We start from the raw sequence: 19,465 nt of genomic DNA, 5'->3' as shown, positions 1-19,465 counted from the left end.
AACAGCCCATGCTGTTAGTTCTCTCTCTATTACAGAGAGAACTGATACAGTAGACTCTTGCATGGTAGTTCAAAATCCACAAAACTACTGCAACATATAATTTCCCCTTTAAAATAGAATAAAATTTTAAACTTCACTAGTGCAGGGGGTGTACTGTGTTTTGAGAGAGGGCATGTCCTGCAATCAACACATTTTTACTACTTCAAGAGAAGCAATAAACTGAGGGACTTCCTAAACGCTGCCCGCTCAGGGCGAAGGATTCCGATAACTGCAAGTGCGGACGCTTCTCGCACCATTTGGGAAGTGTCTAAGGTCTGCCCTAATTTTAACTGGAAATACAAAGGCACCAACCTGCAAGGCCGCAAATCCTTTCTGTAATATTTTAAGAAGTTAAGGAAATAGTCTGTTTTAACGTGAGCCCAAGGAAAGAGGGACAGTTTGCGTAGTCTTTCGGGTCTTAGCCCTTTCTGGGTTCTCTGGGGTGTTAGCATGCCCTGCTTCATGAGTGTTCCCTGACATCACAGACCTTCAGCTGTACCTGGACAATCAGGTCCCACAAGGGACGGAGAAGTGTGTGACTTACTGATGAGTCGGGAAGTTTGACTAGGTTATTGGTTCTCAAAGTGTGGTCCCTAGACCATCGCATCAGCAGCACCTTGGAATTTCTTAGAAAATGCAAATTCTCAGGCATCCAGACCTACAGAATCAGAAAATCTGGGATGTGGCCCAGAAATCTGGATTTTAAAACTCCTCCAGGTTATTTAGATGTATACCTAAGCTTGAGAATTACTGGACTAGATAACTAGGACCATTTTCAACTTTGAGATTCTACTATCATCTGACTCTGGGAGAAGAAGATTCTGAATGTTGAGGCTGGAATTATGCTGCTAACTGTGATGGTGAAGCATGAGAGTGCTGCAAGCAGGAGATAAGTTTTCTTAATAAACATATATTTTATATGCATATATTGCTGTGCATAAACAAATATATGCTCATTTATAAGAATTTTGAAAATACAGAAAAAATTTAAAAATCACATAGAGGTAATAACTGTTAAACTTTTTGATATGCTGTTTTCAGTTTTTTTCCATGCTTATATCTTTTTAATAAAATTGAAATCAGCACCTTAATCAGCTGTTTTCATTTAACAGTTCACAAGCATTTTTGATGTCATTAACTATTAACTGAGACTTTATTTTATTTTTTATTATTATTTTTTATTTTAGTGTATTATGGGGGTACAAGTGTTAAGGTTACGTATATTGCCCATGCCCCCTACCCCATCGAGTCAGAGCCTCAAGCGTGACCATCCCCTAAACGTTGTACATCTTACTCATTGGCTGAAAATGATCCCATATGATGACTCTCGCTTATTGAGCCCTTTCCCTAACTGTTGAGCTTTTTTCAGTAATTTCCAGTTTTTTGCTATGATGAATAATATAGAAATTGGCATTCTTATATATCAATCTCTGCCTATGTTTTTGATAATCTGTATTTTACTTAGAATAAATTCTTAGAAATATATGAATAATTTTTAAGGGGGAAAGTAAATGGGAACTGGATCAATGTATATTAATATTTGTAGGGGTTCTTGATACATGGCTCCCAGTGCTTTGCAGAATGGCTGTACCTGTCTACACTCTTGCCTCACTGCATGAGTGTGCTGGTCTCACCACAACTTGGCAGCAATGAATATTATCTTAAGACAAACAAACAAAAACGTTGTGCTAATTGATAAATGAAATATGGCATGGCTTTCTCACTGTTTTAATTTCAAAATCTTTCCTTTCTTAAAAGACTTGTGATATTAAATATTATTTCACAGGTGTATTAGCCCATGGCATTTCTTTGGTAATATGTCTGTTCACTATTGAATTGTTAGTATTTTTTTCTGCTGGATTCTAAGAGCTGATTTCTTATAAGAATTAGCCTGCTCTTTGAGATAGGTATTACACACGTCTTGTCCTTAGCCTTTTAAATATCTATACTGACTCTTGACTTGTAGAAATTAAAAATTGTTAAGAGTCAAATATGTCATTTTTTTCCTTAGAAAGTCCCTGCCCACAGTGTAATTGGAATCATCTATTTTTTTTTTTTTTCTTTTCCGAGAGCTAGTAACAGAATTGGAGGGTTGTTTTGTTTTGTTTTGTTTTTGGAATATAGTTTGAGGTGAGTGGTTGGTATATAATGACATTTTTTCAAACAGACAATTTCCTGGATGTCATATGTTAAGCCATCTATTTTCTTCTAATTCACATCTTTTTTTTTTTTTAATTGGTTAAGTCTTACAGTTATTTTCCACAATTCAGTTTAGTATTTTATATCTTTTTGCTGTTATTATGATATTTTAAGTTTTCTCTATTATATTCTTTGGATTGGTTATTGCTAGTATATGGAAAAGCTATTAGTTTTTGTCTACTTTTCTATAGGGCTTAATTGAAAAAATTTATCCTATGAGGTTTTCAGTTGATTCTGTTAGCTTTCTATGTACATGATCATGTCATCTACAAATAATGACAGTTTTGACTCTTTTCCAAATAGTTATATTTCTTTTCTGCTTCATGCATATTGCATTGGCTAGAACTTGCAAATAATGTTAGCATATATGTCCATGATTTCAATGAGAATTCCTCTAGTGTTTTACTATTAAGTAAAATATTAGTTATTGGTCTAACATAGGGAGTATCTTTCTGATTTTAGTTTTCTAGGAGTTTTTATCTTTAAAAATCAGAAATATTGAATGTAACTGAATACTTTTGGGTCATCTACTTATATTATCATGCAATTTTTAAATCTAAATTAATATTAGAAGACTTTCCATTCCTTTGATATGCTCTGAGGGGTGAATGATTCTTTTAACATACTGTTCAATTCTATCTACCAATACTTTAACTAGAATTCTTATATTATATTTATATTTGAGATTGGTCTATATCTTTTTATTTTTAAGTGTAATTTTTGTTACATTGTTGTATCTGTCTTCATTTTATAAAATGAATGGGATATCTTTCTATCTTTGTCTATACTATAGAGCAGTTTACCTAAATATTTATTTCCTAATAGTATGGAAAATCTTACCAGTAAGACCATCTGTTTCAAGATCATTTTGTATGTAATTATTTGAAACCATTCCTATTTTATTAATGGTTACCAGGATTTTCATTCATTTTCTTAAGATGTTCAATTTGATCAGAATCAAGATAATTATATATATAGTCTTATAAAGTAATTGACACATTTATATTTATATTTTATATTATATCTTTTTCTATTTCAATATCTCTGATCTCTGTTTTTATGTTTTAAAAATTAGGTTTTCAAACATTTGACATGTTTAAAAAAGTAGTCATAGATTTTCCTATTTTTTAATTATTTAATTTCTACTTTTATCTTTATTACTATTTTCTTTCTTCTGGTTCTCCTAAGTTTGTTTTATTACTGCTCTTCTAATTTGGGGATTATGCATTACATTTTTTCTTTTTTGTATAATGGAAGTTTATAAGGCTTTGAATTTACTTCCAAATATAGTTTAGGCTGTATTATATACATTATGTTTTGAACTGGAGCCTTTTTATTTCTATAACTTTTTTAGTAGTTAATAATGGTGGTTTTGCTCTCCTCTTGAATCTATTGTTCTTTAGAAGAATTTTTAAGTCTCCAAGTGACTGAATTTTGCTTGTTTATTCATTTACTCTTCTATTAGTAATTTCTGGTTTTATTGCTTTGTGGTCAAAGAAAATAAATTTCTGCTTTTGGATTTATAGAAGTTTTTGTTCTTTGTAAACTAGTTTATGATCTATTTTAGTAAATATTTTATAATTCCTTGAACAAATATGATGCTTAGTTTGTTTATAAGTTATAGAGTTATTTCATTAAAGAATTATGTCATTTATATTTTTTGCTACTTAACCTCAAAAGTAGAAACAAACATTTTTAAGCCTCTCAATAACTTTCTGTCCACTTCTTATATATTTATTTTTTCCAGATATATATTGATATTGTTTTTTCATGGTATGTATTTTTATTTTATTATTAAATATCTAAAATTTTATGACTACTACATCTCATAAGTGAGAGTACTTTTTATCGAATAAAAATAGACTTTTCTTATTCTGCATTATGCTTTTGCCATGTGGGAAGGTTAATTTGCTTAAAATTAGCATCACCATTTCTTTTAATTTATCTATGCTTGATGAATGATGAAATAAAAAGATATAAGTTATATATGTATATATCCTTTTGTTTTAGGTATATCTTTTGTAAGAGGCATATATTTGGGTTTTAATTTTTAACTTAATATGAGAATATTGGTCTTTTAATAGGGAACATGAACTCATCTATTTTTTTTTGGTCAGTATTGATATATTTAGTCTTAACCTCTTTCATCTTCAAAAAAATTTTAAATGTTTCTTTCTGTCCTGTGCTACATTGGTAGGGTTTATGGATTTTAAATTCTCCCAGATTTGAAAGGCATATGTCTGTTTTTAATTTCACTGGTGATAATCTAGCTATTATCATACATTTTTCTTCCAATTTATATTTTTAATCCAGTGCCTTAGACCGCTCGGCCATGCTCCAATTTATATTTTTAAATTATCAAAGTGAAAAGAGATGATGAGAAATTTAACAAGTTTTACTATGCCTTCAACAATGTCTGCCACATGTTTTCAGCCATTGTTAATATAACCTTAGGTTTGGGATCCAGGTTATTGATATTTACATTATATATCTCCCTTTCAAAGAGTGATTTTTGCCATTTACATTCAGTTGTATGACCATATTTAACAGGTTTTTAAAACTTTATTCCAATTTAACTCGTTTCAATTTTTACCAAAAGTTGTTTTGTGCTGTGTTTTATCCCATTCTTAAGCCTTTAATTTTGAATCCCTTCTTAGTTGGTGTGTACCTTCAAGAACATATTTCAACAAGGGGTACATTTGTTTTAACCCTTGCAAGTTTAAGAATGGCTTTCTGTTTCATTCTGTTAGGGACTAAATGCTTTTCTCCCCCCACCCCACACCCAAATTCATAATGTGGAAGCCCTCATCTCAAGGTGATTGTATTTGTATATATGGCCTTTCAGGAGCTAATTAAGGCTAAATGAGGTCCCAAGGGTGGGGTCCTAATCCATTAGGACTGGTGCCTTCTAAAAAGAGGAAGAGAAAACATGAGCACACACAGAGGAAAGGCCATGGGAGAAGGTGGCCAGCTGGAAGTCAGGAAGAGAGGCCTTCTTAGAAACCAACCCTGCTGGCACCTTGGTCTTATGCTTCCAGCCTCCAGAGCTGTGAGAAAATAAATTTCTGTTGTTGAAGCCACCAGCATGTGGTATCCTGTTATGGCAGCAAGAGCAGACTAACACATCTTTCCACATGGACTTCTGGACTTCACACCCAAAACCACTTGGTTACAAATTTTTTCATGGTGAGTTGTAAACTCCAAAGGGTGGAATGGAGGGAGGGTGGGGATGGGCATAGGGGAAAGTATTTGGCTATTTCAAAACCAGTGCGTGGATTTAGAGGAATGGCAACCCATTCTCAGATATCACTGAGCCAGGTAGGAGAAGGTTTGATTTTTTTTTTTTTCCCAAAAGGCAGAAGGAGCTTGGATAGATTTTTCTTAACTCAGCTCCATAAAATGAATGATAAGTAGTAGAAATTCCTTCTATCCTTCCTAATTCCAGAAATGTGGGAAGCTATTATAAGTATAGTTTTTGCTATAGTGTGTTTTCATCCTTTTCTTGGTTTTCATAAGATTGAGGCAAGAATTTTGCGAAGAAAGTTCTACTTTCGAAAACTTTTATAGAGGATGTCACATCTTCTCAGCAGGCTCATCAAAACCCCCTCTCTAGTAGAAGACAACTTGATGTTTTGAGGGGCTCAGACTAGCAGGCTATTGAGCTATCTGGATACTCCACTAGAGGGAAGAAGCCTAGAAGCACAATATTTCTTTTTGAGACAGAGTCTGGCTCTGTTGCCTGGGCTAGAGTGCCGTGGTGTTAGCCTAGCTCACAGCAACCTCCAACTCCTGGGCGATTCTCCTGCCTCAGCCTCCCCCTGAGTAGCTGGGACTACAGGCATGTGCAACTATGCCCTGCTAATTTTTTCTCTATATATTTTAATTGTCCAGTTAATTTCTTTCTATTTTTAGTAGAGACAGGGTCTCACTCTTGCTCAGGCTGGTCTTGAACTCTTGAGCTCAAACGATCCACCTGCCTTGGCCTCCCAGAGTGCTAGGATTACAGGCATGAGCCACTGCGCCCAGCCTTAGAAGCACAATTTTTCCCTTTTGAAATTTGCACATTTGTGACAGCATTGAGGATATTACTCATATAATGTCCCAGTAGAGTCCCTGAAAACCAGGACAATGGTTTGTTTTCACCACAGAGTTTCAAGCTGGGTTTCTAACTGAGAACAAACTGAGGGAAGGATGCATGGCTCTTGTAGTGGTGCTAAAAGGAGAGCTAACATATTAATAGACACAGTAAGTCAGGGAATGGGGATGTTCCATTTCTTTGTTTGTTCATTTGTTAAGTCCTTTATTCGTTATCAACACATATTATTGTGCAACTGTTACAAACCAGGCAGAGTGCTAGGTTGTGGATGATAATGCCATAAACAAAATAGATAACCTATGTGGTAACTCTTTCAGTGGAGTTTTCAGGTAGTTCCTCAGGGCTGTGGGTGCATCTGTGATAAATAAGGTGTGTCTGTGTACATGGGGAATTCTCTCCTGAAAGCTCTGGTGGTTAGAGCCATGGGCTGGAAGTTGTAGGGTAAGTGTGCAGATTTGGCTTCCACATAAGGAAGCATTTTCTAACAATTAGACTGTTCATCAGTAGAACAGTCTTCTTGTTGAGGTGGTAAATTCCCAGCCACTGGAATGAGTCAAGCTGAGGCTGTCAAGGACACTGTGGATGAAGACTCAGAATTCACCAGCTAGAATTATGAACTCCTTGCGGACGGGTCTGTGTCTCCTTCAGTTTTGTAACTGGCACCTCACGGTGCCTGGCACACAGCAGGCATTCAATAAAAGCTTGGCAGGTAACCGAGTGAATGGATGAATAGAGTGGAAGAGGGGTTGCATTAGATAATCTTCCAAGGTCCCTGCAACTCTGAGATTCAGCGATTTCATATTGAGTCAGTGCCCAACAGGGTCTGACTTAATATGAAAAATAAATAAAGCTTCTCATCCTTATTGCAAAGACTGGCAAAACTTACTGTGCAACGTGGCTGCATCCAGGGCTCTCCATCCACTTGCATTGGCAGCAGCTTGTTAGTCCTGGAACCCAGAAAACCAAAAGAACACAGTAAGCTTCTTGGAGTTGTAGAATCAAGATTGTTCCCAGCAGGAAAACAGAAGTGGGAAGACCTTATCTGCCTATCTAGCAGAGTTTCTCTAAGACTTTCCTGGGGAGCTTGTTAAAAATAGATTTCTGGGCCCAGTGCAGGGATTCCGACTTGGCAGGTCTGGGACCAGGCCCAAGGATCTGCACTTTAATAAGCAGTTTGGGTGATTCTATTGCCTTGGTCCTCCGACCCCACTTTGAGAAACACTGCTGCGGGTAAGCAGTGAAATCTGCAGAGTTCTGGAGAACAGTGGCCAGCAGGCATGGCAGCACTGCTGAGCGGACCCTCCTCAGTCAAACAATCAGCCAGAGGGCCTGCAGTTGGTGCCAAAACCCCACTCTGCAATGGGAAAGGGCCTAGGCTCTATGTTGAGTGAGAGGTTGCATCATGTCAATGAGGTAACGTCTCCAACCCATGCAAGGTACAGCTCAGGTCTGAGTGTGTCTCGCCTTGCACTTGGTCCGAACCGATATCCTTTTTTTTTTCGTCTCCTGAACAACAGTGTACTCTAGGGTTGCGTGAACTTGGCCCTGGCTTAGCCGGGAAAGAGGGTTATCCAGGAATGCTGCCTCCATGGCTAGGAGAGGAGGAGAGGAGAAAGTGGGGCTTTCTTGCTTGGGACAAGGCTTCTTTAGCATGTGGATTCTTAAAAGGAGAGAGATGAGGTCTTCTGACTTTCTTCTGCAGAAGAGTCATGAACTCATACCACATTGCCTTTGGAAGAAAAGACAGGCCCTTTTGGAGGTCTCTGGTCTGGGTGAGTGGGAAACAGTTAGCATCCACTGACCAAGAAGCCCTCACCTGGCTTTGGCATCTGTCCTGTTTTTGAAATTATAAAATGAGAGGAGAAAGCTGTGTTTTGATGTGATGCTTCTCTGACTGACCCTGAGGATATTTAATAATAAAAACAATAAATCTAATAATAAAAACAAATAATAAGAGGAAAGAGTGGCATTTTGGTTCTTTGAGCTGAGGAGAGTATTTGGGAAATGCCCAGGAGGATGGGGCTCCTGGCTCAGCCCCTCTGTTTCTGTCTGGAAACAGACCTCCTGAATATAAGGGAAAGTTCCTGCCTCTTATCCGAGGCGTTTTTGATTCCTCAGGGATGAGGATATTATGTTCTCTGCAGTCTGCGTAAGTTATGGCTTGGATATGCTCCCAGACTGGACCTACTCAGTATGAGAGTCCTAGAGAAAGGACGGAGCTGGTGAGATTAATCTGGAAAACAGGGGCCCCATCACAACAGCTCAGAAATAAAGTGGAGCAAAGCTTTGGGGAGTAGGAAAGACAGAGAAGACAAAGAGAGGGAACCAAGAAAAGGGGTTAGTAGAATAGACCTTAAGCTAAGCGCCATCAGGGAGCAGGCTGTGGAACCTCTCTGAGGGATGCAAGGTAGTGCCAAGAGCAGAGCAGAGTTTCTTGAACCTGCTCTGATGACACCTGCCCAAGAGGTTCTGGGAGAAAAGGGATCGGAGGTCCAATACCTTCAGGAAACTCTGCCAGCTGTGGTCCCCTCTGGGAGATCTCCAAGGCATATTAATAGATTTGACACATAGTAATCAAAGGGAAAAAGAAAAGGAATAAAGACTTTCTGAAATAATCAAGTGAGGAAAGAATCTGAGACAAAATGTGACCAGTTGTCTTGATTAAACAGAGACTGAAATCTGAGGATCACCTTGTTAGACCCCATCTCTTCCTAGAGCCTGCAGTGGCTAACCTGTGTGATCTACCCCTGAAAATTTGTCAACTTCTTAGTCAATTAAGACAGCTTTGCTGATGTTGATGGTTTAGCATACAAAGGCATGCAGTAAATAGCATTTCTAAGGCCACTATCCAAGAAAGAGCAGAACAGAGCACCTGTTTTGTTTTTAATTTAAATTGGTGGGGTTTTTTGTTTGTTTGTTTTTTAGAGATAGGCTTCCCTCTGTCACCCAGAGTGTAGTAGCCCTGATCATATTTCACTGTAGTCTTGAACTCCCGCACCCTGGCACACCTGTTTTTTATGAGTGTGCCCTCTGGCATACATCTAACATTTTAACTTGTAAAGATAAAAGAGTCAAGGAGTTGGACCTTTGGTTCTCTGGACCTCTCAATCTCACAGTCCTGTTTGGAGAATTTCACCAGGTCATTTTAAGAGAACAGCAAATTGATTGTGGTGCATCCTCCAGCTGATGTCCTGAATGGTTGCATTATTTAATATCACACTTGGAAAACGGTCTACAAAGGTGTTCTTTACTAATGTCATCAAGCTTCTGTGCCCCACTCTCCCCGCTCGGAAATCCAAAGATGGCTTTTGGTTGTTGTCTGCAAGAAGGCCTGGGGTGGTGGGAAGCTGGAGACTGCCAGGGAAAGAGGAGGCATACCTGATGGTGACTGAGGAGCACTGGGCCAGCCTCCTGCCCGCACTCTTCAGGCCGGTGTAGATCTGCCCCATCTCCATGGCTCCCTCCAGCCCCACCACTTCAAGGAGCTGGTCACTGAGGTCTGCAGAGCGAGACAGCAAAAGCAGCGCATACGTTTCTCTCCGTTCCGCGGGCAGGTTCTGGCCAGAAAGTCTGGTCCCCAGATGGCCAGCCCAGGTCCGTCAGCATCCTTTCGTCTCCCACCAAACAGCTATTTCATACTCACTCTGAATAGGGCATTTCCCCAAAGGTCAAAAACTGTACCTTTTCATGAACAGAAATCCTGTTCTAGGGAAAAAAGGTTTTGATTGAGAACATTACTATGCATGCAGTAAATAAGATGCCATACCAAGAAACCTCTTTAAGTGTAGAATAACATCAGTGATGAACCAGCTATTTCTGAAATAATTTTTAACCCCCTTAGTGTAGCTAAAACACATCAGTTTGGGACTAGGACAGGAAGAAATGTTCACAAAGGCCATTATCTATAGCTGGATCAAGCCTCACTTCTCTGAAGGTCTGAATAACATCTTGGCCCCACTGGCGATGATGGATGGTTAATGAACCTCAAATTTGGCCCGTGGTAAGCCACTGGTGAGCCAGCCTCCTTGGATATCCCCGGGAAAGTCGGTGACCTCTTTCAGGACACCAGGCGCCTAACGAAAGCCAAGGAAAAGACGATTTTACCTACAGCAGATTATTGTGGGCCCCCAGGAGAAAAGGAGGGGCAGAAAATATGAGGCTCAGGTTCAGAGTCACTCAGGATCGATGGCCTGCCACGGTGGCAGTTGCATCTGATTCAGAACCTAGAAGTTTTTTTCAGAGTTCCTAAGGCTTAGATTATCCCTCCCCAGTTTCCTGTGAAGGCAATGGCAGGATTAATGTTTGTTATTGGGCCTAAGACTCGCTGTTACAATGCAATTTTTATTTATTTAAAACAGAAGCAAAATTAAAAGGCAGATTTTAAAAAAGCTTCCATTCCTTTTTCTAACCAAGGCAAAAGTACCTTTCTCCTAAGTTGTGGCTAATCACCAACATACCATTAATATCCACAAACTCGAAAAGGAGACGCAAGCCTCCCCGAGTAGTCGTGTCTACTTTAACGCTTTTGTTTATTTAACAGATGGCTTCTGTCTTCTAAAGTGCTTCCTGGTATAGCACTTTAGAAGTTTATTTGTTAAGTTTGTTTGTTAAGATTGGCAAGGAGATATTTAGGCTAGTCTTTACTCTTTGGTTTAGAAGGGTATTGTTTAAAAAACACTCTCTTGACAGATGTATTTCTAATGAAGACAGTTAAACAAGCCATTGGGATGACCACAAATGTGTCAACATTGCCACAGTCTAAACTACCGATGATCACTGAGGGTCATCAGCTGCCAACAGATACACAAATCTCACTCGTCTTTCTGTGACAGGCACATGGCTTTTCCCCTCCACATCTGTCAACACTCCCATTCTTCTCTAGTACTCCTTTCTTCACGTTTGAGAAAAAATATTGTCTCCTTTAGGCTCTCCACCTCATTTGGACTTGGAACGAGAAGCCATGGAGGAGGAATGTTAGTTTAGGAGAATGCTCCAGGCTCTCTGAAGGAGTTTGGACCTAATAAACAACAAATGTCTAAACCTCTAGTCATGTAATTAGTCCCCTTCTTACCAAAGAGGGTTGATGACCATTGGATGTCTTAGCTTACCATGTCATTCTAGTAGTGTCTGTGAAAACAACATGAGCTATGAATACGAGAGAGAGAAGAAAAGGAGGAGGGGGGGGGAGGAGAGAAATGTACAGAGTGTCTCTAGGGGTGAGGAGGGTGGAGGAGTAATGTTAGGGTAGGAAAGAGGAGGAGAAAAGAGAAGCAGAACTTTTTAGAAGATTCTCTAGTGGCAGAGACAGATGTCTTGCAAAATGTTGCTCTTGTACCAGGATTCGGTATCTCACAGTGCTGTAATAGTTCACTGTTTTCCCTCCTCGAAACATTCCCTGGTAACAAAATGTTCTAAGAAGCAGGGGACTTAATAGACTCAAGTGTTTCAGCTTTACAATGTCTTGGTCTTTTAACAAATTTTCCTGTTGAATGGCTTTAACTCTGAAGTTGTTATCACTTCCCACACATTACCTTGCAGCTATCACTTCCCACACATTACCTTGCTTCCTGGCTCTAGAAGAGAAGTAATGAAGGCTGATCTCATCAGCATGGGTGGGAGCGTGGGGGCAGGGGCTCACACAGATGCAGGCCTGGGGAGCCGAGTGGAGGGGAAGGGGCTAGGACTGTGGCATGCTTTGTGCCATTCTGCCTTTGATTTCGTACTCCGAATTTTCCCTGGCATAAAGAGGCTAGGATGACTACTACTGAAACAAGACTGGACTGCTCTTCTACTTTCCTACCATTGCCTAACTGATCTTTCTTTCAGCTTCCTAGAACGCCTGCCAAGAAGCCCTGAGGTAAAGAAATCTGTTTAGCTCTGTTTCCCAAATTTATCGGACCACAAGACCCTTTTTTTGTGCGTGATACCTTAAACAGCCCATGGTGTCAGCTGTTTACTGAAACACACTTTGGGAAATTCTGGCGTCACTCAATCCTCTTTACTTCCTCTATCACAGAGGTAATTAGGTACAAATTAAATTTGGAGCTAAAATGAAAGAGAACAGAATGCAGGTCAGTATCTAGGCACACGGAATGATCAATGTTTAGAACACAGATCCAGGCTCAGGACACCTGGTAAATGAGGTGTCTGTTACCTTAGGCACCAATGATTCAGAGTGTGATTTTGGCAAGCCATGTCATCTCTATATTATCTTCATACTCTTCAACTCATTAATGTTTAAGATGGGATGTCTATGCACCTGAGTAAGACAGACATTCACTCACTCATTCATTCGACAGTTACTGAGTAACAACTAAGAACTGGGGATACAAAATGTTCTATTCTTGAAGGACTCTTCCTCTTCCATAACAGGAAGAAGCAGAGTTGGGTGCAGAAAATGCTGTAATTCACCTATAGGATCAAGGAAGCTCAAGTGAATGATTATGACTGGGCAAATTACAGAATGAAGGTGTCACAGTTCCTTAGGGAAGGTCTTGGAGGATGAATGAAAGTAATTTGCTGGGTTGAAAAGAGGAAAGAGGGAGGACATTCTAGGCATAGGGATGATCATGTGTGGGGTTGGAGAATCATAGGATGGAGGAAAAGAAATTAATTTAACTCATAAACCCACTTGGCAAATTCAATGGAAAATATAAAAAATATTTTTCCCAAAAGAGAATTACTGTCCAGAGACTCTTTCTTTTTGCCATAGCTAAAGGAAGAGGGTCTCTGGGCTAGTACAAGCTTGCTGCAGCCACAGAGCTGGGCCTTTCGGTATTGCTCTTACTTATTCCTTGGTAACAAAGCCTTGTGCAGTGCTTTATGTGCAGTGAACACATAATATACACTCTCCAGGAAAGAAAGAAGATAAAGAATGGAAAAATGAAAAAGGAGAATGTGGAAGCAAAGGAGGAATACCAAGGGTGAAAGTAGCATCCCAAGCTGGCCCATTTGGTTTAGCCTCCAGCATGCAATTTCGTAAACACAAATCTGGTCATGTCATTCCCCACACCAAAAGTCCTCAGTGGCACCCAACATAACACCAAGTGCTAGAGAAGAGATGTAATGGGCTTACTTTCACATTGACAATGTAAAACAGTAGAAAACTAAGAATCTAAAACTTTCATGCTGCCTGATGCACTAATTTCTTTCTTGGTATTGATCATAAGAACCATTGACAGAGCCTAAGTTCATATTAATATGTGCACTGTGGCATCACTTATAATAGTGAAATCTCCCTCCTCCTCATTTCTACCTGTATAGGAATAGTTGGATAGGTGATATGGTATCCCTATGATGGATATTTTTGCTGCCATTAAAATATTTACAAAGTTTCAAGAACAGTTAAGTATGTTGTTTGTTATAATGTTTTGTTTGTTTGTTTTAATTTTTTTAGAGACAGCATCTTGTTCTGTCATAGCTCACTGCGGCCTTGAACTTCTGGGTGCAACCCTCCCTACTAGCTAGGGCTGCAGGCATGTACCAGCATGCCTGGCTAATTTTTAAATTTTTTTGTAGAGACAGGATCTCACAATGTTGCCCAGGCTGGTCGTGAACTCCTGGCCTCAAGTGATCCCTGCCCCTGCCCCAGCCTCCCAAAGCTCTGGGATTACAGGTGTGAGTCACTGCACCCAACCAGTTATACTGTTAAGTGTGAAGGCAGGATATAAACTTACTTACATAGCATGCTCTCAATTAGGTAAGAATATGCATAGAAGAAAAGGACAAATCCCAGCAAAATCTTAACAGTGGTGAGTTCTGGGTAATTGAATTAAAGGCAATTGTTATTTCCTTCTTTTTGCTTTTCTTAGCATTTCCTATTTTCTTTAAGTATGCATTATTGTCATAACTTAAAAGCCATTTTAAAAAACCTATCTACTGCTCTTCATAGTTATAAAGATGATAAATCTCCCTGGCCTGGTGCCCAAGGCCCATCCCCATGCGTTGAAGGGGCTGGACCTGCAGTTTAACTTCCTGTCCACGCAGGGCTAAGTACCTGCTCTAGACATACACCACATGTCATTCCCCAGGTAAGCCCCACTGTTCCCCTACTTCGTGCTTTTACATATGCTCTACATGTACTCTCTTTCACTTTCACTTGGCCATCAAGATGCAGGTCAAGTGTCATCAATTTCAAGAAGCTTCCCTGGACTTCTGTGCCTGCAGTTTGATTTAGATACTTCCCCTCAAACTCTCCCAGATAGATATGGTCAAAGAGAGAACAAGGGGATTGAAGCTACGGGCCATGAGCAGAAGATGGCTGCAGTAATTACTGTGCCACAGAGTCTAGGTTGAACAGAGAAGGAGATGAAAGACTGGATGAAAAGGGAGAAGGCAAGCAAGAGACTCGAGGAGTTCTAAAAACAGGTGTCCTGAGGTGGTGGAAGAGAGGGTTGGAAAGAGGTGCTGTGAGCATGGCTAGTCGAGGACAAGTTCCTCCTGTGGTCCCAGCAGTGGGCAGCTGAAGTGGACAGTGGTGATGGGGATCACAGTCAAGGAGAAATGAGGCTGGGTTAGTGGTTCCTAAACTTTGCTGAGTGTTAGACTTAACTGGGGAGCTTTTAGAAATAATTATGCCTGGGCCGTGCCCTATACCAGTTAAATCAGAATGTGTGGTGGCAGGAGCAAGGCATCAGTATTTGTTTTTAAAGATCCCCAGGTGATTCCAAAATGCAGCACAGTTTGGGAACCACTGGGCTAGGTTATTGGGTGGATCAACCCATTGGCCAGTGGTTCTCAGAGAACAGTCTGGGGCCAGCAGCCTCAGCACTACCTGGGAACTTGATAGAAATGCAAATTCTTGGGCCCCACCCCAGACCTACTCAATCAAACACTCTGGGGGTTGGGCCCAGCAGTCTGTGTTCTAACAAGCCCTCTGGAAGATTCCGAGGCATGCTTAAGTTTGAAAACTTGAGCCTTAGGCAATAAAACTGTTCAAAACATATACAGAAGTTAGAGTGAAGAAGAATATCAACAAGTTACTTCCTGACTGCTTTGATCTAGATCGTTTTCAATTGAAAATCTGAAATAATAATATTGACCTCAAAATGGCAGACTTTATGTTAAAAAGTGGTTGGCACATAGCGGGCACCTCGGATATGTTCGTTTCATTTTCCTTTTTCTCCACACTCACTCTGACAACTCCCAATGGTCTGTCTACCTTCTTAGAGCTGAGTTTGAGTTCCCAAACCATAATATAAGGGCTAAACACACTTTCTTAAATCTTCAGTGATCTTCATAGTTTTATACCTCCATGTAAGAACTGGAAATCCAAGTGAGCTTTAGATTAAATGAGCATCTGCTCTATCAGTTTTATTCCCCTTTAATCTCTTCCCTGGTTCTGCTCCCTTTCCTTCTTCTTTTATTTCAACAGTCCATTTTGATTTTATTTCCTTAGCCCTGCCCGCTGTCTGGGGGTGGGGGGTCAGAGCACAACACTGATGGGTAAAGGCTGGCAGAGCACTTGTACCTAAAAGGCACATCTGACCTGTCCACTCTCCCTTTAGACTCTTTGGGAGCTCTGCATGCCAAAAAAACAGTGTCCAAATTTCTTAGCCAGGTGTGCAAATATCTCTGTGCTTGAAGAACTCCTATTTAGCCTCCTGAGATATCCTAGGGACCTGTTCCTTCTCCTGTCTAAGACAGTGGATCTCACACATTGATAATTGTCTCTGTACATACCACTCTCCCAACTCCACTGTGAATTGAAGACAGGATTGTGTTCTTGTTTTGTTTATCTTTGTACCCCCCGAAACCAGCCCAGCTTTTGGCATATAGAAGGTTTCCAATAAATGTTTGTTGAATAAATTGAAAAAGATGGATGCTTTAGTGCCAATGACTTTGACAGGTTTGGTCCAAAGAAGGAAAAAGATAATGATTAATAATAAATATAGTCACTCCTCAGTATTCAAGGGGAATTGGTTCAGGACCTCTGCAGATGCTCAAGACTCTTATGTAAAATGCTGTAGTATTTGCACATAACCTACATACATCCTCCCATATACTTTAAGTCCTTAGATTACCTACAATACCTAATACAATGTAAATACTCAGTAAACAGTTGTTTAGGGAATAATGACAAGAAAAAAGTCTGTACATGTTTAGTAGAGATACAACCATCCATTATTTTAAAAATATGTTTGACCTGCAGTTGTTTGAATCCATGATGCAGAACCCTTGGATACAGGGAACCGACCGTACTTGCCCAGCCTGAACTAGGTAACAGGCTTTCCACGAATTAGCTTGCTAAACCCGCATATAATGAACAATGATTTCCCAGCCTGGTTTTTACCTATCTCCCTTAATGTGTCACCTTTTTTGCCCATTCTCATCCTGGTTGTTGGTGCACATTAATGAAAATTCAATCATTTAAGATGCAAGGGGAACTCCGGGTATCCTGATTTGGGCTATTCTCTTGCAGTGCCTTTGGGAGGTGTGGGATAACCTTAGCCTAAGAGGATGTCTTGCTACCCTCAATCCCACTCCCACTCCACCTCCCCTTCCATCAGCACGCCAGGGTTCAGGTCTGGGAGCTGCAACAGACCAGCCTGGGGAATCAAGCAACCCTAAATGGAGGTGCTGAGCCCCTGCCTATGTGATGGAACTAAGGGAGTTTCTAAACCATACCACTATAGTGGGAAGGAAGCCTGCCCTATCCCTTAGAATATCTGTGTACTGTAATGAAACCTGTGGGCACTGTCCTTTTAGCAGGGTTATAGCAGCACAGGCAAACTAAGACGTTAGGTGTCATTGCTTTGGGCTGGAACCCTAAGCAATGTTATCCCGTGGATAACACTAGTTAGCTAATGTTGATCTTGTGATCTTACCAGCAGGTGTATGCATCTGATTGATTAGAAATGCAAACTGGAATTTGTCACTAAATAAATGGCCTCTGGTAGACAAATTGAAGTCACAAAAGTAAAGGAAAAAGTTGGGGAGCTCTTTACTAGGTCCTTAAACGCGGGGCTAACAGCTTAATTGTGGTATCATTTAGGCTAGGTCATTTGTTCTTTCCGAGTCTGTTTTCATATTTCTAAAATAGGGCTGTATTAGTCTGCTCAGGCTGCCACAACAAACTACCACAGGCTGGGGGCCTTAAACAACAGGAATTTATTTTCTCACAGTTCTGGAAGCTGGAAGTCCAAGATGAACGTGCCAGTGGGGTTGGCGTCCTCTGAGGCCTCTGTCCCTGGCTTGCAGACGGCCGCCCTCTTGCTGCCCCTTCACATGGTTGCCCCTCTGTGCTTGTGTACTCTTGGTTTCTCTCTCTGTCTCTGTGTGTGTGTCCAAATCTCCTCTTCTTAAATGACACCAGTCAGATTGGATTAGGGCCCACCCTAACAGCCTGATTTTAACTTAATTATCTCTTTAAAGGCCCTATCTCTAAATATAGTCACACTCTAAGGTCCTGGGGTTGGGGCTTCAATATATGAAATTGGTGGGGTGAGGAGGGGGACACAATTCAGTCCATAACAGGATAATCATAAAATCTGCTTCACTGGTTATTTTGAGAGCAAAACAGATAGAGAATACGAAGGTGTTCCATAAACAGCAATGTCCCTTATCATTGTGCTACTGAGAAGCTGCCATGTGCCGGGGGCATGTGGGACCTTCTCACCCTTCTCAGAAAGGAAAGACACAAGCCCAGCTCTGGTCTGCAGTGGGGCCAGGTTCAGCCCCCCCCCCCCCAGCCTACACAGCTGTGTGGTGGCTGGTTTAGCCTCTCTGCAGACTTGACCTGTCAAGGCTGCAGCAGGCATTGCCTCAAGCTCCTCTCCTGCCTCCAGATTTCCATGGAGATGAGCCCTGTGCCCTTGGCTGCTCAGGCACCCAAAGCTTAGCAAAGCCCAGCACTGATCAGCTCGTCTAAGCTTCCCACTGGGACCTGTCTGCACAGATGAAACACTGCTCCTGGCTGCAGAGCTTCAAAGCACAGCTCAGAAGCACTGCAGCCTGAAAAAGGCCTGGGGGTGGGGAAATGGAAAGAACCCCAACAGACTGTTTCTTGATCTTCTGCAGGGGAGGGAGCTCTGGTGTTCCCCAGGCACGAAAGGGCAAGTAAGGAAGGAAGATGCTAACTGGCCAAACAGGATTCCCACCCCTCATGTTTCCAAACAGCCTCTCAAGGCACTGGCTGCAGATATCCCAACCATAACTAACCTGAACATAATCTATGACTAATGCTTTGCCTAGAGAAACTGACCTAGTCACCGGGAGAGAGGCAGAGGGCCCCTTGCCTGCAAGCCAAACAGGCAGGAGGGCTCATTCTTTGGCCTTTGGTAAACCCAGCACAGAGAATGAACCCCGCAAGTGCCCGAGCTTCGGACAGGGATGGGTCTCAGTCTGTTGCTCAGCCACTCACTTCTCACTTGGGAGAAGGCTCTTAACTTCTTTGAGTATGTCCTTTATCTGAAAGTGCAGATATAATAACTCACTGGCAGAGTTGTTGGGAGGTTTAAAAGGAATGCTGTCAAGTGCCCTGTGCAGATGGGATCGGGTGGGGGCAGCACACAGAAGGCCCTCAAGAAACACTGGCTGTTATTGTGATTTTGTTTCCTTAAAAAGGGATATCCTTGGGAAGTTCTGTCTTTGCTACACAGCAAGCCGAGGCCTTCTGCAGATGGTAATTATGTAGCTCAGAGAAGGTAGTGGAGGAAGAGGAGAAGATGGGAGGGTGCTACAGGGAGGGGAGGAGAGGATGGGGAGGGGGAGAGGGTGCTGAGGACGAGAAAAGCAGAGACTGTATAGAGCAGAGCTACTGTGACCTCGAGATTTAGAGTGACTGCCCCTCCCGCAGGTGAAGCATCTCGATTTCTTTTTTTTTTTTTTAACTCTAGAAGAGGGAGGAATCTCAGCCTTTTAATTGAAAAGGAGTTCCTTTCTTTCCCCTTAGCTCTTTCTCTGTGTGTGTGTGAGTGAGAGAGAGAGAGAGGGAGGGAGGAGGGAAGGGAAAGAGAGAGGGAGGAGAGAATCCCACAAGGGTCCAGGCTGCCTCCTCTTGTTCCTGGGCGGAGCAAGGAGTGAGAAGAGCAGGCACTGGAGATCTTTAAGGAGTGGCTTTGACACTCCTGGTCCAGCTGGGTATGTCCCTCTTTTGTGCCATGCCCTGTCACACTGGCTCTCAGGTTCCTT

General features: G+C 41.2%; 1 protein-coding gene and 1 long non-coding RNA gene across 7 annotated transcripts in view; one reads left to right on the top strand and one right to left on the bottom strand.

Annotated features, from left to right (window-relative positions):
• Window positions 1-19,465, bottom strand: part of DGKG (diacylglycerol kinase gamma) — a 197,373-nt gene that overhangs the window by 15,955 nt on the left and 161,953 nt on the right. For 3 of the 6 annotated variants that reach the window (XM_076003285.1, XM_076003280.1, XM_076003289.1), the window contains 2 exons: window positions 9,713-9,833; window positions 7,221-7,281 (listed from right to left, as the gene is read on the bottom strand). In XM_076003285.1, the coding sequence (XP_075859400.1) occupies window positions 7,221-7,281; window positions 9,713-9,833 (182 nt within the window). Of the gene's footprint in view, window positions 1-7,187; window positions 9,834-19,465 lie in introns of those variants that run through there. The other 3 variants (XM_076003261.1, XM_076003287.1, XM_020286601.2) reach the window with 2 other exon arrangements.
• The window catches only part of LOC105885067 (uncharacterized), a 119,518-nt gene that overhangs the window by 21,055 nt on the left and 78,998 nt on the right, over window positions 1-19,465 (top strand). The gene's annotated exons all lie outside the window — the stretch shown is intronic.

The sequence above is a fragment of the Microcebus murinus genome, chromosome 1 (genome assembly GCF_040939455.1).
Source record: "Microcebus murinus isolate Inina chromosome 1, M.murinus_Inina_mat1.0, whole genome shotgun sequence".
In the NCBI taxonomy this organism is placed as follows: Eukaryota; Metazoa; Chordata; class Mammalia; order Primates; family Cheirogaleidae; genus Microcebus; species Microcebus murinus.
The sequence above is the reverse complement of the archived record's forward strand: the minus strand, read 5'-3'. Positions and strand labels throughout refer to the sequence as shown.